The sequence below is a fragment of the Nerophis lumbriciformis genome, linkage group LG30, assembly GCF_033978685.3.
Source record: "Nerophis lumbriciformis linkage group LG30, RoL_Nlum_v2.1, whole genome shotgun sequence".
Taxonomy (NCBI): Eukaryota; Metazoa; Chordata; class Actinopteri; order Syngnathiformes; family Syngnathidae; genus Nerophis; species Nerophis lumbriciformis.
Genome location: NC_084577.2, coordinates 10,631,009 through 10,650,565, shown reverse-complemented (window position 1 = coordinate 10,650,565; position 19,557 = coordinate 10,631,009). Strand labels below are relative to the sequence as shown.

Below are 19,557 nucleotides of genomic sequence, written 5' to 3'. Positions count from 1 at the left end.
GTGTAAATATAAATCAATACTATCATTACATGTGTGTTTGATACTTTCAGGCAACTACATCTCTATGGATATGTGTGGTCTGCCTCCATTCTGGTTGGCTTACTTGAGTGACCCCAGTGACTCTGGGCGCATTCATAGCAACATCCGTCAGCGTTGGCTCAGCGGTAGGCCTCTGTATTTTTTTTTATCTGTCACATTGTGTTCAAATAATGATCACTATTACACATTCATTTTCACTGCTTAAATTAAAATAAGTGTTGTCTTTCCGTAGGGGAGCCTCTTGTAGTTGAAGCGATGGAGACTTTTGCTCAACTAACTGATCAAGCCAGGTTAGATCAAATACTTCTATATTAACATTTTTGGAATGATGTTTACAGTATACAACATTTTCTAAAGTCAGATGTTTGTTCTTTAAAAAAAAATAAAACAATTACCGGTAATTGAGGACTTAATTTCACTTTATCTGTGGCTGACAAAAAAATAATCTCTTCTCTCAGGGTGGCTCTAACAGACAGGAACTGGAACCGTCTAGCACAGTTAATGGACCAGAACTTTGAGTTAAGGAGGTAAGCTGTCTAGTCTGATACATTTCTAGGAAAACTATTTCTAAGCCTAGAGTTAACCCTTAAAGATACATTCATTTACTTACGTGAATATATACAGTATATCGATACAAACACATATACATTATGTGTTTGTATTGATATACAAACCCCATTTCCATGAGTTGGGAAATTGTGTTAGATGTAAATATAAACGGAATACAATGATTTGCAAATCCTTTTCAACCCATATTCAATTGAATGCACTGCAAAGACAATACATTTGATGTCCAAACTCATAAACTTTTTTTTTTTTTTGCAAATAATAATTAACTTAGAATTTCATGGCTGCAACACGTGCCAAAGTAGTTAGGAAAGGGCATATTCACCACTGTGTTACATGGCTTTTCCTTTTAACAACACTCAGTAAACGTTTGGGAACTGAGGAGACACATTTTTTAAGCTTCTCAGGTGGAATTCTTTCCCATTCTTGCTTGATCTACAGCTTAAGTTGTTCAACAGTCCGGGGGTCTCCGTTGTGGTATTTTAGGCTTCATAATGCGCCACACATTTTCAATGGGAGGCAGGTCTGGACTACAGGCAGGCCAGTCTAGTATCCGCACTCTTTTTCTATGAAGCCACGTTGATGTAACACGTGGCTTGGCATTGTGTTGCTGAAATAAGCAGGGGCGTCCATGGTAACGTTGCTTGGATGGCAACATATGTTGCTCCAAAACCTGTATGTATCTTTCAGCATTAATGGCGCCTTCACAGATGTGTAAGTTATCCATGTCTTGGGCACTAATACACCCCCATACCATCACAGATGCTGGCTTTTCAACTTTGCGCCTATAACAATCCGGATGGTTCTTTTCCTCTTTGGTCCGGAGGACACGACGTCCACAGTTTCCAAAAACAATTTGAAATGTGGACTCGTCTGACCACAGAACACTTGTCCACTTTGTATTAGTCCATCTTAGATGAGCTCAGGCCCAGCCTTGCATAGGAGAGTTTTAACTTGCACTTACAGATGTAGCGACCATGTAGTTACTGACAGTGGGTTTCTGAAGTCTTCCTGAGCCCATGTGGTGATATCCTTTACACACCAATGTCGCTTGTTTATGCAGTACAGCCTGAGGGATCGAAGGTCACGGGCTTAGCTGCTTACGTGCAGTGATTTCTCCAGATTCTCTGAACCCTTTGTTGATATTACGGACCGTAGATGGTGAAATCCCTAATTTCCTTGCAATAGCTGTTTGAGAGGTTTTTCTTAAACTGTTCAACAATTTGCTCACGCATTTGTTGTCAAAATGGTGACCCTCGCCCCATCGTTGTTTGTGAATGACTAAGCATTCCATGGAATCTACTTTTATACCCAATCATGGCACCCACCTGTTCCCAATTTGCCTGTTCACCTGTGGGATGTTTCAAATAAGTTTTTGATGAGCATTCCTCAACTTTATCAGTATTCATTGCCACCTTTCCCAACTTTTTTGTCACGTGTTGCTGGCATCAAATTCTAAAGTTAATGATTATTTGCAAAAAAAAAAAATGTTTGTCAGTTTGAACATCAAATATGTTGTCTTTGTAGCATATTCAACTGAATATGGGTTGAAAATGATTTGCAAATCATTGTATTCCGTTTATATTTACATCTAACAAAATGTGCTAACTCATATGGAAACGGGGTTTGTACAACAGATATCCCAATATTTTTTCTGGAAAGTGAAACTCAAAGCCAAAGTTGTTTTATTGAAACAAACAGTTAACATAAGTAACATTTTGAAATGTAAAAGTTTCATGCGTAGATTGATGCTCATTAAAAAATATTACATCAAAAAAGCCTTGAAAAAAAAATGTTTTTAAATAAATATGAGAATAGTTAACTACAATCTTCAGTCTTCTTTGAAACAAACCTTTCGCTATGCTCAAATCCTCAGCTAATAAATACACTAAAGAACAAAATATAGTATTTTAAAAAGTGCTTGGTTTAAAAGGACAATTTTTAAACATCAGAAACATCATGAAAATATTTTACCTTTAACAATGGTGTTTTTAGGTCAACAATTTTAGAATATACTGGCATTTTTGTGTGAAGTTTTAAGGTGTCGAAAAAAGATGTCTTTTACTGACCAGGTTTTAACCACAGGCGTCGTCATTTCCTCTGTGATTGAAGACTTACAGGGGAACTGCACTTTTTTTGGAAGTTTGACTATCGTTCACAGTCCTTATAAGAGACGAGAAGACATAAGGTGTTTTGTTTTTTTTGCATTCTAACAAATTGGCACGTTCTTGGTTGGCAATGCAGCTAATGGGAGCAATCAGTTCTATCTCTAAATCACTTTAAAAATACATAAAAAAAAACGTCAATACTTCATTTACGTTCCGTAAATAACCAAGTTGTAGCAACATTGTTATTGTAAGAGTGAACACTGAGGAACTCTTTTTCTAGCGTAGTAACACATCGGCGTGCTTCGGTATTAGCCGTAAAAATTAATTACATAAAGAGATAAGCTCGTTTCTACATCAGCACAAAATGCGTTTGAGTTTGTAATGCACAACACTGCGATAGAACAACAATTTCTACTGACTGAAAAACATGAACAGTCATATTACACTTTCTGTAAAGTATTAGCCCACATTTCATGTTTTCTTTGTACACAGCTAGCTCGACAGCATATGCACAGTGATGTATCATGGTCAATAGTATAGTGACTTACTCGATGGACAGTTGTCCGTTTGGTCCAGCTGGTCGTGGACGTTTCCAGTTGATTTGGGTAAGCTCAAAGTTCCACATTTGCAGCATGACCATGTCGCACTCTGTCGACTTCCGCCTGCTCCAGCGTTTCAGCCTCTTTTTCGTGCTCTCTTCTATAAGCAGTTGTTCATCCTCCGTATGTTTAGTTTAAAAAAAAATAAGGTTGTGAATCCTAATTTGTCGAAAATTAGTCGTCTTCGCTGTCTATTACCGAGTCTGCCATGATTAGAAAACACACTCGCACTTGATTCTGGTAGTAGGAACGTATTTGTTGCAGGAAGTCTGAAGTGCGCTTGTATGGAGACAGAAATAAATGCGCTGAAGTATTATTTCCGGCTGTGCATAAACTGACCAAAATACGGTAAATATTGTACGGCGTGGCGCAGTGGAAGAGTGGCCGTGCGCAACCCGAGGGTCCCTGGTTCAATCCCCACCTAGTACCAAACTCGTCATGTCCGTTGTGTCCTGAGCAAGACACTTCACCCTTGCTCCTGATGGGTGCTGGTTAGCGCCTTGCATGGCAGCTCCCTCCATCAGTGTGTGAATGTGTGTGTGAATGGGTAAATGTGGAAGTAGTGTCAAAGCGCTTTGAGTACCTTGAAGGTAGAAAAGCGCTATACAAGTACAACCCATTTATCATTTATATTGTTATGATTGTGTCTGTGACTACATTTTATATAGATTAATCGCGTGTATATAAAAAGTTTGATGGTGGGTTTTGAAATTGTATTAGAGGGCTTTGAAAGCTACAACGATGACTCCCATTAGCCGCATCTTGCAACGTTTTTTATCATCTTTGAAATCCTAAAAAAGACATATTTCATAATGATTGTGAACGATAGGCATAAATTTAAAAAAAAAAGTGCAGTTCTCCTTTAAAGGGGAATTTGGGGAATTTTTCCTATCGTTCACAATCATTATGAGTGGCAAGACGACGGATGTATTTTTTTTTACGCATTCTAACTTGTAAATGAAAGTCAGTTTGTAACAAAGTCAATATATTATGCCCACAGATCCCTCTAAAAAAATATATCCAAAAAGCGCCCATCGATACTCCATTTATATTTTGTGGCTTGAATATTAACCAAGTATTAGTGATATTGTTATTATAAGCACGCTGACAAACTATTTTTAGCCGCATGATCAGAGGGAGCTAACTAGCTCTGTGCTGCCATATTGACATCAGCGGCTACGGTTAGGTGCTTTTACGGCTTTGAGCTCGAAAGTTTATTTTAGATCATAAATAATGCTTCTCACCTGGATAGTAGAAGGATAAAGACATAATCTGACAAGTTGGTCAACTTTGGCATTCAATTTAGACCCAAAAATGGCAAGAAAGAAATGAAGACACTTGGTTTGCGCTTGGTTCAACACCCTTTTTTCTTTGCGAGGATTATGAGTCATTCTTCATCTAAATGGGAATATATGAAAATCCTAACAGTCGACATCCTAATGAGAGCAGACATTTTACAATAAGTGATGTTTGATTTTGTTTGTTGGCGCTCATGATTTGCAGTGAGTAGAAATCAGTGATGTTGTTAAAAAAAAAAAAAAAAGCGAACGTTGTGATGCGTTTTTGAAACGAATGCGTCGCTGAATGTTTAAAATGATCAAAATTCGTAAATATTAAATGTTTTAAGCGCTTTATAGGCAGAATAGAGCGACTCCCATCAGCTCCATTGTAAGCTGACTTTTTATTTTTTTTAAATATATAATTTGCATAAATGCATATCAATGCATAATAAAAGAAAAACATATGTGTTCTTGTCTTACATAAGGATTGTGAATCCATCCATCCATTTTCTACCGCTTGTCCCTTTATGATAGACAAATTTCCAAAAAATGTGCGGTTCCCCTTTAAGGCTGTGAGCGAAGTGATATAATAGGTAACAGATGTAACAAAATAAAAGCACACAACAGGAGAATAGCTGGGTTGCATATGACATCATATCCGTTTTTCTTCTTCGCGGCTTAATTGACATGATGGTCAAGCAGCTTGAGTGTAGCATTAGAACAAGTGAGAGTGAGTGTAAAGTTTGAGCAGAAAATGCCATATGACTGTTCTGTTTGTAGGTGTCCCAGTCGTTCAAATAGAGGGATAGGAAAGAGCTTTAATAGAGTCCCAAAAGAAGTGGTTCATAAAGGTAATAAAGTCAAGGAAAAAATGGAAGTTCATCAAAAAAAAGGGCAATTATAAATATCACTTTCATCATCTTGTAGAATACAATCGGACCATGCTTGTGTTTGCAGCGATCACTTTGTAAAAGGTTTATTTCAACATTTGATTTGTTTTAGAATCTTTCTGTGATGCAATCGAGTTTATTCTCTATTATTGTTTGAGAGCAGAAATAAACATAAGTAAACGACAAGAGATTACATTAGTTTGTGTTTGTTTGCGGTTACAATGCCTACATATAACTAGGAAGACCTGGTTGTGCAAATAAACTAACGTCTTGTTAAGTCCTAGTTAAAAAATATTGTGATTGTTGGTCTAATCCACCATATTTTATTGTCTAATTTCTGAACAGAAACTAAAAGCATTGTTGTTGTTGTGCAGGAAAGCCCAGTGCTTTATTCGACACGGATGACCACATTAGAACGTCTTTCGTGATATTTGTTAGCATCAAGAAAATATCCTTAATAGAATTAATAAACTCACCCTTTTACTAACCTTAGTACCCACCCTTTTTGGATACACTCGAGGGAGTACTGGAAAATTCCCTTGTCCTACTGGGGGACTTCAACGCTCATGTTGGCAACGACAGTGAAACCTGGAGAGGAGTGATTGGGAAGAATGGCCGCCCGGATCTGAACACGAGTGGTGTTTTCTTATTGGACTTTTGTGCTCGTCACAGATTGTCCATAACAAACACCATGTTCAAAATAAGGGTGTCCATATGGCACTTGGCACCAGGACACCCTAGGCCGCAGTTCCATGATTAACTTTGTAGTTGTGTCATCGGATTTGCGGCCTAATGTTTTGGACACTCAGGTGAAGAGAGGGGCGGAGCTTTCTACCGATCACCACCTGGTGGTGAGTTGGCTGCGATGGTGGGGGAGGATGCCGGACAGACCTGGCAGGCCCAAACGCATTGTGAGGGTCTGCTGGGAACGTCTCCTGTCCGAGTGACTATGTTCTGCACCTCTATTGTCGAGGCGGCTGATTGGAGTTGTGGCCGCAAGGTAGTTGGTGCCTGTCGTGGCGGTAATCCTAGAACCCGTTGGTGGATACCGGCGGTGAGGGATGCCGTCAAGCTGAAGGAGTCCTATCGGGTTCTTTTGGCTCATAGGACTCCGGAGGCAGCGGACAGGTACCGACAAGCCAAGCGGTGTGCGGCTTCAGCGGTCGCAGAGGTGAAAACTCGGACAGGGGAGGAGTTCGGGGAAGCCATGGAAAACGACTTCCGGACGGCTTCGAAGCGATTCTGGACCACCATCCGCCGCCACAGGAAGGGGAAGCAGTGCACTGTCAACACCGTGTATGGTGCGGATGGTGTTCTGCTGACCTCGACTGCGGATGTTGTGGATCGGTGGAGGGAATACTTCGACGACCTCCTCAATCCCACCAACACGTCTTCCTATGAGGAAGCAGTTCCTGGGGAATCTGTGGTGGGCTCTCCTATTTCTGGAGCTGAGGTTGCTGAGATAGTTTAAAAAGCTCCTCGGTGGCAAGGCCCCGGGGGTGGATAAGATCCGCCCGTAGTTCCTTAAGGCTCTGGATGCTGTGGGGCTGTCTTGGTTGACAAGACTCTGCAGCATCGCGTGGACATCGGGGGTGGTACTTCTGGATTGGCAGACCGGGGTGGTGGTTCCTCTCTTTAAGAAGGGGAACCGGAGGGTGTGTTCCAACTATCGTGGGATCACACTCCTCAGCCTTCCCGGTAAGGTTTATTCAGGTGTACTGGAGAGGATAGTCGAACCTCGGATTCAGGAGGAACAGTGTGGTTTTCGTCCTGGTCGTGGAACTGTGGACCAGCTCTATACTCTTGGCAGGGTCCTTGAGGGCGCATGGGAGTTTGCTCAACCAGTCTATATGTGCTTTGTGGACTTGGAGAAGACATTCGACCGTGTCCCTCGGGAAGTCCTGTGGAGAGTGCTCAGAGAGTATGTATGTATGGAGACTGATTATGGTGGTCCGCTCCCTGTACGATCAGTGTCAGAGCTTGGTTCACATTGCCGGCAGTAAGTCGGACACGTTTCCAGTGAGGGTTGGACTCCGCCAAGGCTGCCCTTTGTCACCGATTCTGTTCATAACTCTTATGGACAGAATTTCTAGGCGCAGTCAAGGCGTTGAGGGGATCCGGTTTGGTGGCTGCAGGATTAAGTCTCTCCTTTTTGCAGATGATGTGGTCCTGATGGCTTCATCTGGCCAGGATCTTCAGCTCTCACTGGATCGGTTCACAGCCGAGTGTGAAGCGACTGGGATGAGAATCAGCACCTCCAAGTCCGAGTCCATGGTTCTCGCCCGGAAAAGGGTGGAATGCCATCTCCGGATTGGGGAGGAGACCCTGCCCCAAGTGGAGGAGTTCAAGTACCTAGGAGTCTTGTTCACGAGTGAGGGAAGAGTGGATCGTGAGATCGACAGGCGGATTGGTGCGGCGTCTTCAGTAATGCGGACGCTGTATCGATCCGTTGTGGTGAAGAAGGAGCTGAGCCGGAAGGCAATTTACCGGTCGATCTACGTTCCCATCCTCACCTATGGTCATGAGCTTTGGGTTATGACCGAAAGGACAAGACCACGGGTACAAGCGGCCGAAATGAGTTTCCTCCGCCGGGTAGCGGGGCTCTCCCTTACAGATAGGGTGAGAAGCTCTGCCATCCGGGGGGAGCTCAAAGTAAAGCCGCTGCTCCTCCACATCAAGAGGAGCCAGATGAGGTGGTTCGGGCATCTGGTCAGGATGCCACCCGAACGCCTCCCTAGGGAGGTGTTTAGGGCACGTACAACTGGTAGGAGGCCACGGGGAAGACCCAGGACACGTTGGGAAGACTATGTCTCCTGGCTGGCCTGGGAACGCCTCGGGATCCTGTGGCTGTGGAGAGGAAAGTCTGGGCTTCCCTGCTTAGGCTGCTGCCCCCGCGACCCTCCCTCGGATAAGCGGAAGAAGATGGATGAATGGATGGATGGATGGAATTAATAAACTAGATGAACAACTCTCTTTTGGGCTCAACAGCATATAGTGAATCTTGATATCGCTAGCAACCATTGCTGAACAACAGCGACATTTATAGCAAAATAATGAGACAAAATATGAACTTCACACCGTATAAACAACTGCAGACATGAATTGTAGATTAAAATAATATTTGTAGCAGGAAATCAACTGCAAACTAACGAATCCTTTCTCTCATTACCGTCACGATCACAGCAGCACGGAACTCGTTATGTCAATCAAGTACGGTACTGAATAATGCTTAATTTGTGGACCCCTCAGAAGTAAAGACATGATCTTTTCTTCTCTAAATACCGTGAGTGTCAAATGAAGTGAGGTCGTAGCGAGTAGTAACAGCTTGGTGATGATAAATGGTTTAAATCATTAAAAAAATATTTTTCTTAAGTGTGTATAAACCACTCCATCCAATTTATTAAAAAATAAAAATAAAAATACTAATCATGATTTACCTCTCAACCTTTCAAAATATGCCCATATCTGCACTGATTCAGGTAAATAAACAGTGGGACTCTATACCATTGCCTGAAGCCCGGATGTGCCTCGAGGTCACGTGATTGCAATCCAGCTATAAACCAAGCAAAAGTCTTAACAGTTGTGTTAAAAGTGATAGTACTGCGTTTAGAAATTAAAATATTGTTCAAAATACCTGTAACTCAAGCCTATAGCCTATTTTACAGAGCTTGTAGGGAGGGACATGTTAGATACAAAGTAAAGAGGTATGTCATGTTTTAGCATGATTTAAATTTGTATTTCATTTGGAAATGTTAATAAACATTAAATATATAGAATTGTTTCCTGTCATTTATCTTTCGGTTAATACAATACAGATAAAATGGGAATATGTCAGACATAGTTTCAAATGGTGATTAAGAGTTTGCTTGCAATTTCAATGTATAATGACAATAAAGATCTATTCTATTCTAAATACAGTATAACAAGTGGTGTATACTGTATTTAGAATAGAATAGAATAGATAGAATATATTATATCATCTACATACATTGTATATATAAAGTAACATCAGAAACAATACCTTACAGGTCTGTGTACTCTGATGAGTGCCTTGGTCTTGGTAACCTCAAGATGGTTGAGCTGGCAAAGCAAGTAGGTGCTCAGAATTTGCGTTGCCCTACAGTGCATCTGGAAAGTATTCACAGCAGTTCACTTTTTCCCCATTTTGTTATGTTACAGCCTTATTCCCAGATGGAATAACTTACTTTTTTGTTTTCAAATTTCTACATACAATACCCCATTATGACAGTGTGAAAGGTTTATTTTTTATTTTTGAAAGTGTATAAAAAAAATAAATGGTAAATGGGTTATACTTGTATAGCACTTTTCTACCGTCAAGGTACTCAAAGCGCTTTCACACTATTTCCACATTCACCCATTCACACACTCATGGCGGGAGCTGCCATGCAAGGCCATAACCACGATCCATCAGGAGCAAGGGTGAAGTGTCTTGCTTAAGGACACAATGGATGTGACTCGGATGGCGGAAACCGGGGATCGAACTACGAACCCTCAGGTTGCTGGCACGGCCGCTCTATCAACAGAGCCACGCCATCCCCAAATAAAAAGCTAAAAAAAAGGACATGAACATAAGTATTCACAGCCTTTGCTCAATGCTTTGTATAAGCACCTTTGGCAGCATTTACAGCCTCACGTCTTTCTGAATACACTGTCACAAGCTTGGCAGTTTCGCCGATTCCCCTTTGCAGTTTATCTCAAGCTCCCATCAGGTTGGATGAGAAGCGTTGGTTTTCTTCCAGGATGTCTCTGTACATTGCTGCCTTCATCTTCCCCCCCACGTTGATGAGCCTCCCAGTTCCTGCAGCTGAAAAACATCCCCACGGCATGATGCTGCCACCACCATGCTTCACTGTAGGAATGGTATTGGCTTGGTGATGAGCAGTGCCTGGTTTCCTCCAAACATGACGCCTGGCATTCACACCAAAGAGTTCAATATTTGTCTCATCAGAACAGAACATTTTGTTTCTCATGGTCTGAGAGTCTTGGTAAACTTTTTACTAAGAAATGGCTTCTGTCACACACGCATGGTTGGTGGTTTACTGCAGATATGGTTGTCCCTGTGCAAGGTTCTCTCTCCATAGAGGAATGCTGTAGCTCTGGCAGAGTGACCATCGAGTTCTTTTTCACCTTCTTGACTAGCTTAAGATGAATGCAGCAATGTTCAAAGACATCCTGGATGAAAACCAACGCTTCTCATCCAACCTGATGGTGCTGCAAAGGGGAATGGGCAAAGAAGAATAGGCGAAACTGCCTAAAGATAGGTGTGCCAAGCTTGTGGCGTAGTATTTAAAAAGACTTCAGGCTGTAATTTTGGCCAACGGTGCATCAATAAAGTATTGAGCAAAGACTTTGAATACTTATGTACATGTGATTTTTTAGTTTTAATAAATTAGCAAAATAAACTTTTCACATTGTCATTATGGGGTTATTTTTCAAATTGATTTATTCTAATTTGGAATAAGGCTGTTACATAACAAAATGTGGAAATAGTTAAGCGCTGTGAATACTTTCCAGATGCACTGTAGTTACGAAGTATAAATTATGCTCAACAACATTCACTTTTTGATTTCAGCATCTTGCTCTTATGAGTGTTTTACGTTTTGTCTAATGATCTGTGTTTACTCCACAGTTTGGCTCAGCAGTGAAGTTGCCAGGCAGCGGCGGAGCAGTGTTTGGACTGTGTCTGGACCCGACTAAACTAGTAAGATTAGCCTGCGATTGCCAAATGCCGCTGATACTTCTGAATGGTTTGAGAGAAAACACAAAAATGGCATTGTAAAATGCATAAGTCATGGTCTCGTCATTAAAATCTCTTGATTATGTCCATTCTTAAATAATATGTTCTGCATTTGAAATTTGTGAATACCATATAGGCAGCGTGGTGCCTCAAATCGTCAAATTTAAAAATAACTTTCACAACACCTCGGTATCACCTTATAAGGGCCGATTTTTTGTTGCAGCTTTTGTGTTGCATATTATTAGTTGTTATAATACTTAAATAGGGTTGCATGATATAACTACAAAATTGCCACAAACCTTTTGATGAGCCTGCTATCTGTGCCCTGAACCTCTAGCCAGGGCTTGGTGGAAGCCAGCGTACTTTTAAGATGGTACCGAGTGTCCGAATCCATGAGTTTTAGGTGTAATCGTACAAAATTAGCTGAAGAGCTAGCATAAAACGTTAGTATGCTAATATGAGATGTTGCCTTACTGCCAAGATGACACCAGGTATCAAGTATCATATTTTTTAGGTTTAAACATACAAAATTAGCTAAAAACCTTGCTAAAAATTGTTAGCAAGCTAATGCCAATATGCGTATAAAGAAGACGATAGCATGTGTCACATGCCAAGTTACATAGCTCTAAGATGTATGGCTGTGGAATTCGAGAAACATACCTGTGTGAAGTTGGCCCCATGCCCCTCGCAAAACTGTTGAAATAGTCTCATTCGTTTGTGCTGCATTTGTGCAGTTGAAATGGTCGTTTTTACGAGTTATTGAAGATTCTTTCATAGGTCAATCAAAGGTCACCCAGCCCCCCCTTCTCCAAATTATGCAAAAATAGTATTTCGTTTGTGCTGGTTTGTGCAGCAAAAAATGTTGACTGGGGTTTTAGAGATATTAACGTTTCAAATTTACGGAAGTGACGTCATCGTGAACCTGATCCCCATGGGTTACTCAAACTAGGTCAAAATAATCTCAAATTAGGACAAAATAGTCTCAATAGTTTGTGCTGGTGTGTGCAGTTAAAATGATCGCTTGTGCTGCTATAGTTTATGAATTATTAACGATTAACTATTTAGGATGTGATGTCATCGACGAACCGGAATTCTCCATTATCAGACAGAACAGTCTAATTTGTGGTCTAAATAACACAATGGTCTCAATTGTTGGTGCTATGTTTGTGCAGTCAAAATCATTGATTGTGCTGCTATACTTGAGGAATTATTAACATTGACATGGATGTGAACTATTTAGGATGTGACGTCACGAGCGTGCCGGAATTGTACGTTTTCGACCAAAACAGTCTAATTTGTTGTCCAAACAATAACAAAACAATCACATTTGTTTGTGCTATGTTTTTGTTGGTTTGTGCCATTTAAACAATCGATTGTGTTGCTATAATTTATGAGTTATTAAGTTTCAAATAAGAATCATGAACTACGCTTCACTGCCTACGGGGGGCGGGAGACAGACTGGTACACCTGTGGAATTGAAAGTTGTAACACAGCTTTTGCAAGTTTTATTTTTCCAGCTGTGTAAATACGACCCAAAAAAAGTATACCTTTGGCCAATGTAAACATTTTTAAACACTGAAGTTGTATACAAAGCTGAATGCAAACTTCTAATGCAGAAATGCAAGGTTAATTAGTCTCAACTTAACTCAACAGACCTACATACAAGTTTATTTGCAAAGGAATGAACATGGGTAAGCTTTACCTATGCATGTAAAACAGTATGTACGTGTTTTCAAACGTGCATTGCATTTACTGTAAGGTTTGCAGATACCTATATCAATGTTCTAATGATTTGATCAAGGTACCATGTTGGGTCTAGCACTTTTAATTGGTAGTAAAATACATTGCAGAAATAAAGTAATTGATGCCAATTGTATGTATTTCTTCTTAAAACAAGATGCCCCAAAAATCAGCAGTAGACAGGGATTTCATATTTTCAGTTCTCTGCACATCAAGAGGCCATAATCCAAAATGGCAAATACCTTATTTGTATTTGACTTTATTAAATGTATTTATATTATCATTTGGTGCAGCTGGGCCAGAGCAGGAGGGGATAGAAAGAGAAAAAAAGAAGACAGAGGGGGAAATTGTGGGGACAAGAGGGGGATTAGACACAGAGACAAAAACAACAACAGCAAACACAACAACAACAATAGAGCAACATCAGCAAATATGACATATACAAATATGATGGTAAAAGTGATAGCAAATAAGCAGTTAGCGAAAATAAAAAATAATACAGAAATGACAATGAGCATTATTACACTACAAATGGAGCAATACAAATACCAATAGAAATAGCGCTAATGATAATGAACAATACCAATAATTTACCTCTACTATCAACAATGCAGTTGTTCAAATGCAACAATACATATACGTAATGATAACTTCAGATACGAAAGAATGCAGAAAAATGGAGGGGGAGAAAGAGAAGCAACCTACATTAACCTTGTAGATTGTTATAGGAACAATAGGTTAAGCTTTGTCAGTTACCCTAGGGCAACAACGTTAATATATGTTTGATGAAACGTGATTATGTGCATGAGTGTACGTATGCATATGTACAGAATGTGTATATGTGTTTGTACAGTGAATGTATATGTACAGTATGTGTATATGTATGTTTGTACAGTGAATGTATGTGTTTGTACAGTGAATGTATGTTTGTACAGTGAACAAAATGGCAACATAAGCGCTCCTAATTCCAATATATGGACAGTGCTTAGTGAGCAGTTGGAATACTGCATCACGGCAAAGCCCTGTATACTTTTCTCAAATTAAACAGACACAACATTTGGTCAGCGACTACTGATGACACAGATTATTCAGCTTCTCCTTCTGATGAACCAAATCATCAAGTTTTTCATCTTGATGTGGCGGTTGGTAAAGTGGCAGTGCCAGCAACTTCCGGGTTCCAGGTTCGATCCCCGCTTCTGCCATTCTAGTCACTTCCGTTGTGTCCTTGGGCAAGATACTTTACCCACCTGCTCCCAGTGCCACCGACACTGATTTAAATGTAACTTACATATTGGGTTTCACTATGTACAATCATTGGTACTTTAACTTTAACTTAAAGCACTTTGAGTCACTAGAGAAAAGCACTATATAATTCACTTCACTTCACTTCACTTGAAAATGGATCAAAGTCATTTCAGAAAAGTTTGAATACAAAGACAAACAGTATTAAGCAAAAAAGGGAATATACAATTTTGATGCCTGGGCTCTTGTTATCAATGAGCACATTTGGAAGGCAGTGAAGAGTTTCTTTATATTTGTTTTTAAAAGAGCCGAGGTATCCATCAATCACCAGAAATTACATTGACATGAAAGGCAACTGTAATGAGTGTCACGGTCATGTCCATTTAACATGTGACAGAGAGCCTGCAATTAACAGCACAATGGCAGTCAAATGCTGCATCAAAAACACAGATGACTCCTGCACATGGCTGTTTAAAGCGTTTTTTTGTCTGGAGACTTGCATGTGCAGGTAGCCACAGAACTGGCGAGGGCATCACAGGCACACAAGCTTATGGACTTTGGAGGTCCAGAGCCAACTCATCTGCGCAATTTGGCCAATCTGCGCAAAGAAAAACAAAGGAATCATTTGGAATTAGGTCACAAAAATCCTATTTATTCCTTGCAGCTGTTAAATACAGTTCACCTCACAGAGACATTGGACTGCACAAGTTTTTCTGTCACTACTGGAGTCAAACAAAAATGCATGTGTACAAGACCTTCATAAAGAAAACTCACCAGAGAGTATGTTTTGATGCAAGTGGATCAGTTGTAGGAAAACTGACAAGGCCAAAGTGCTCATCCGGCCATATCTTCCTGTATCAGGGTGTTCTGACACAGCACATCAGTCTCCCAGTGGTGCAAATGCTGTCGGAGAAACATGATGTTAATGCCAATGCAGTGCTTTGGAGGTGCTAGGGTACCAGGAGGTGCATGCGTAATCGAAAAAGGATTGAACGAGAGTTCCCGCCAGAACCCTCATGGTGCTTTTGTTGACCAGAGAGGAGATTCTATAGAGAAATCTCGTTCGTTGGTTGACCTTTTTGATTACCTTGGTTGCCATTTTATCACAGGAAAGATTAGCCTCTAGAATGGAACCTAGGTAGGTGACCTCATCTTTCCTGGCGATAACAATGTCACCCACTTTTATAGTGAAGTCATTGACTTTCTTAAGGTTGATGTGGGACCCAAATAGGATGGATTCCGTTTTACCCAAGTGTATGGATAGCTTGTTGTCAGCGAGCCAGGTGCATGTTCTACAGAGTTCAGCACTGAGGCAAGACTTCAGAAGAAAATATTTGAAGCTGTCCAACTAAAATCTGGTACGCTACAAACAGATGCACATTGCAACATCTCTACTATGATATAGAGAACATTGCAAGTGTTTATTTGTTAAAACAATGTTCTTCACCGTATTGCAATCTAATCAAACGAAGCACAAGGACGGTTGCATTAATCTCTACCTCCATTGGTGTCCTCCAGATTTCTGATATCTCTCATTTTGCGACTGCTGTGGAAGAAGGACTCATCCTTTCTGACTCGGACTTCCTCCGGCCAATCAGAGAAGACACCAAACAGGAAATAAAATATGTGCAGGGAGGGTTACCCACAGTTAGAGGCTGGGATAACTTATTTGTATTGACACTGACCTTGGCAGCCATTGCCCAGCAACTCCAGTACACAGGGGTGTCCACCAGAGAGGATTCCCTTGTGTGAATTCCCCTCCAACATAATGCTGCAAGGACAGACCTTCACATTGAGGGCAGTCATTGCTTTTCGGGCAGGCTTGATCCAGAGTTATATTGGACATTATGTATCCTACTGCAAAAAGGCAGAATGTGTCTGGGAACTGTATGACCTGAGAAGTGGTGTACAAGCAGCACGTGGCAGACTAGCATAGCAGGAACAACAGAAAACTTCCTGATCTACTTTTAGCGGTGACGTCACTTTCGTTATCGTAATATTTAATTCATAAATTATAGCAACACAATCGATAGTTTCTATGTCAGAAACCAGCAAAAAAATAGCACAAATAAATGTGACTATTTTGGTATTGTTTGGACCACAAACTAGACTGTTCGGAAATTGAGAATTCCGGTTCGTTCGTGATGTCACTTCCCAAATACTTAATCGTTACAAATTCATAAACTATAGCAGCACAATCGATTGGAGAACATGGGGTGTGTAATCTTTAATAACTCAGAAACGAAAGCAGCACAAACAACCAATTCAACTGCACAAACCAGCACAAACAAATGGGATTAGTTTGGGGAAGTTTTGACATGGTTCATGACTGTTTACATGTAATAACTTAATTACATGTTAATAGCATAAAAAACAAAATGTTAATAACTTAAAAACTATAATAGCAAGACCAAAAATGTTTGCAAACCAGCAAAAACGCAGCACAAACAGATGAAACAATTTTGCCTTATTTCTGACTTAATTTGGAGAATGGGGGTGCTCAGTGACCTTTGATTGACCTATAAAATAATCTTTAATAACTCTGAAACGAAAGCAGCACAAACGCAGCACAAATGAGTGAAACTATTTCAATAGGGGTTTGCGAGGGGCGGGGGCCAACTTCACACAGGTGAGAAACCTGTGTAAAATTAGCTGAAAAAGTTATCATGCTAACAGTTAACAAGTGTCACATACCAAGTTATGACTGGGGTAAACGGTTGCAAAACTAGCTTAAAAAGTTAGCATGTATCACACATGTTATATGACTCTAAGATGCGGAATTAGAGAAAAAGAAAAAAAAATAGCTGAAAAAGTTCAAATCCTAACAGTTAACAAGTGGCACATACCAAGTTATATGACTCTTAGGTATATGGCTGTGGAATTACAGAAAAAAGTGTCAAAACTGGGTAAGAAGAAACACCAAAATGCAGTATTTGTAGGCGTAAACATAGAAAGTAGCAAGTAGCTGGCATAAAAAGTTAGCATGCTAGTATAAGAGAAGCTGGCAAAAAAACGTTAACAGTTAACGTGTGTTACTATCAAACTTGCACGACACCAACGCATACTGAAAAAAAAACATGATTTTTGTACTGAGGGTGGCCCTGTTGTGTGTCTGTTGTGTGCCCATTGAACTTTTAGTTACGGCCCTGTACAAACATAAGACTCAGACACCGAGAGGGGAGGGGCTGTCAGTGACTAGACAGGACTTCATGTAATTAGATTAACCTGCCACCATTACACAATGACACAGCAGTTGATGTAGGATTTGTTGAAAAACCTCATGTCAAACAAAGTCTGATTGTGGCCAAACGCTTCGAGATATCGACTTTTTGAACACACCTTGAGCGCCTAAGGCTTTGGGGAACGCTCCGGTGTTCTTAGATTTCCAATAATTGGAAAAATAGCAAGTTTTTTTTCTTTCATTTTGATTTGTAAAGCTTCAAGTGGGTTTTCTTTATGATAAAGGGAAAAAAGGCTTCACATGCGGTTTACGTCTCTTCCTGTTGCAGACACTGCGTCATATTACTTTGAGTATAGATCGATCCCTCTGTGCTAAGAAAGCACAGCCTGTAAGTTGCGCAACTGAATATCTTAGTTGTTCATGTTAGCATTTAAGCTAGCTACGAGCTAGCGCTAGCTGGCTTCTGCAGTCAAAAAGCAGTGTCATCTGTCCATGAGTTTGTCAAAGTGTGTTTATCAATCACCTTTTAAAGTAACATTTTATTTAAAATGGTAATACTAACCGTCGGGAGTTAAGTCCCTATTTAATGTTCTTCTTTCCATGTGCGCATGTTGTTGTATTTGTCACACAAAATGTTTTTGCCGTACGATAACCGACTGTGACAAACTTTTGGCAAAAATTTTCATCGAAAACAGAATTATACAGAAAGTAGGGCAGACCAAAACTGTTTAATTTTGATACAAAAAATGCCTCAAGACTGGGCTTAATAAAAGTCATTAAAGAATTGAAAACCTCCAATTACGGTAGTACAGTTTCTAACAGCGGAGTGATATTCTGTTGTCTGATGCAGCCTGTGCTTGGGTTACCAGGTGGAGATGAGGCAAGCATTTCAGGAGGCCGGCTGTGTCTTCTGTGTCATCAGTCCGTACAACCCAACAACCAGCACGGTCAGCAATCAGCTGTCAACTCATTCCGCTCCAAAGACTCAAGTACTAGTAATGTAAAGGAGTTCACTACATCAAAACTATTGTTTGTTTAATCATGAACTGGTTAAGATTTAATACTGTTTTTAATCAAGTCATAAGAAATTGTTACTCTTTCTGAGGAGTATTTTATTAGCTAGTGGAAAAATGACAATGTTGATGAACAAATGTGTCTTAATCAGACAAGAATGTAAACGTCAGTTATTGCATACATGAATTGTACAGCAGAATTGACATGATTTGTACTGTAATCCATATTGTTTTATATATACAAACTATGTTTTGTACACATTAAAAACCATGGTATTAACTTTTTGTGTCATACATCAAATATATTTGTAATTAGCATCCCAAATAATTATTACGTTAGCATAAGTTTGTACTAGCCATAACTATGTGTGCATTCATATTGGTGGCTAATAGTTTGTGAATTGAATTATTCCGTTACCTAATTTACAAAAAATATCCTTCTCCAGACTGCATCTCACTCAAGAAAGAAAACACATTGTTTTTGATAACATGCTAGTTTTGGGCAAATGTATTTGTTGAGCCTTTTGGAAAAAAAAGCGTATAAGCTCAGTGGCCACAGCTCCAAGAACATTCTGTTTGAAACCTCGTAATGCTGAGGTATTGTTACTATTGTACTATTAATTGTAATTGTTGTTTTAGTCTCATGTGAACAGCATGACGACAAGGATTGTTTCTAATTGAACTAGGATGTGTATTGGTCGATTCGTGACCTAATTTATGTTTCCTTTGGTTCTCTGCCAAAGCCAACCCAGGCGGGGCCAATCAGAGGACCTCCAACCTCTACAGTCATTGTCAAAGTTTTTTTTTTTAGAGATTTGACTATTAAAAAAAATCCTTAGTCGAATACGGCTCTACAAATCTTACTTTAGTGGTTCTTTTTGTGACTTTTTTTTATATGTATGATGCTTGAAATGTCAATACTAGGGGACGCTAATAGTAGCACTGACAAATAAGGATGGTTACAAAAACTTGATTCCATAATGGCACCAAAAACTCTTTTTTCCAAAATGAGTTTTTGGTGCCTCATTTTGCAGCTAAATGAAGGCAGACTCAGCTACCTGCAACAAGTGCTTGATGGTGATATTGAATAAGTAATGCAGGGTCCCGCTAGAAGTAGACAATGGTGGTGAATAATAGGTT

The 19,557-nt window shown here is 40.0% G+C and overlaps 1 protein-coding gene across 3 annotated transcripts in view; it reads left to right on the top strand.

Annotated features, from left to right (window-relative positions):
- gkup (glucuronokinase with putative uridyl pyrophosphorylase) overlaps nucleotides 1–19,228 on the top strand; it is a 50,559-nt gene extending 31,331 nt beyond the window's left edge. For 2 of the 3 annotated variants that reach the window (XM_061925541.1, XM_061925540.1), the window contains 6 exons: nucleotides 51–164; nucleotides 272–329; nucleotides 498–566; nucleotides 9,512–9,575; nucleotides 11,134–11,205; nucleotides 18,274–19,228. In XM_061925541.1, the coding sequence (XP_061781525.1) occupies nucleotides 51–164; nucleotides 272–329; nucleotides 498–566; nucleotides 9,512–9,575; nucleotides 11,134–11,205; nucleotides 18,274–18,408 (512 nt within the window). In that variant the 3' untranslated portion in view covers nucleotides 18,409–19,228. The remainder of the gene's footprint in view (nucleotides 1–50; nucleotides 165–271; nucleotides 330–497; nucleotides 567–9,511; nucleotides 9,576–11,133; nucleotides 11,206–18,273) is intronic. The other variant, XM_061925539.1, reaches the window with a different exon arrangement.
- Nucleotides 19,229–19,557: the final 329 nt, after the last annotated feature.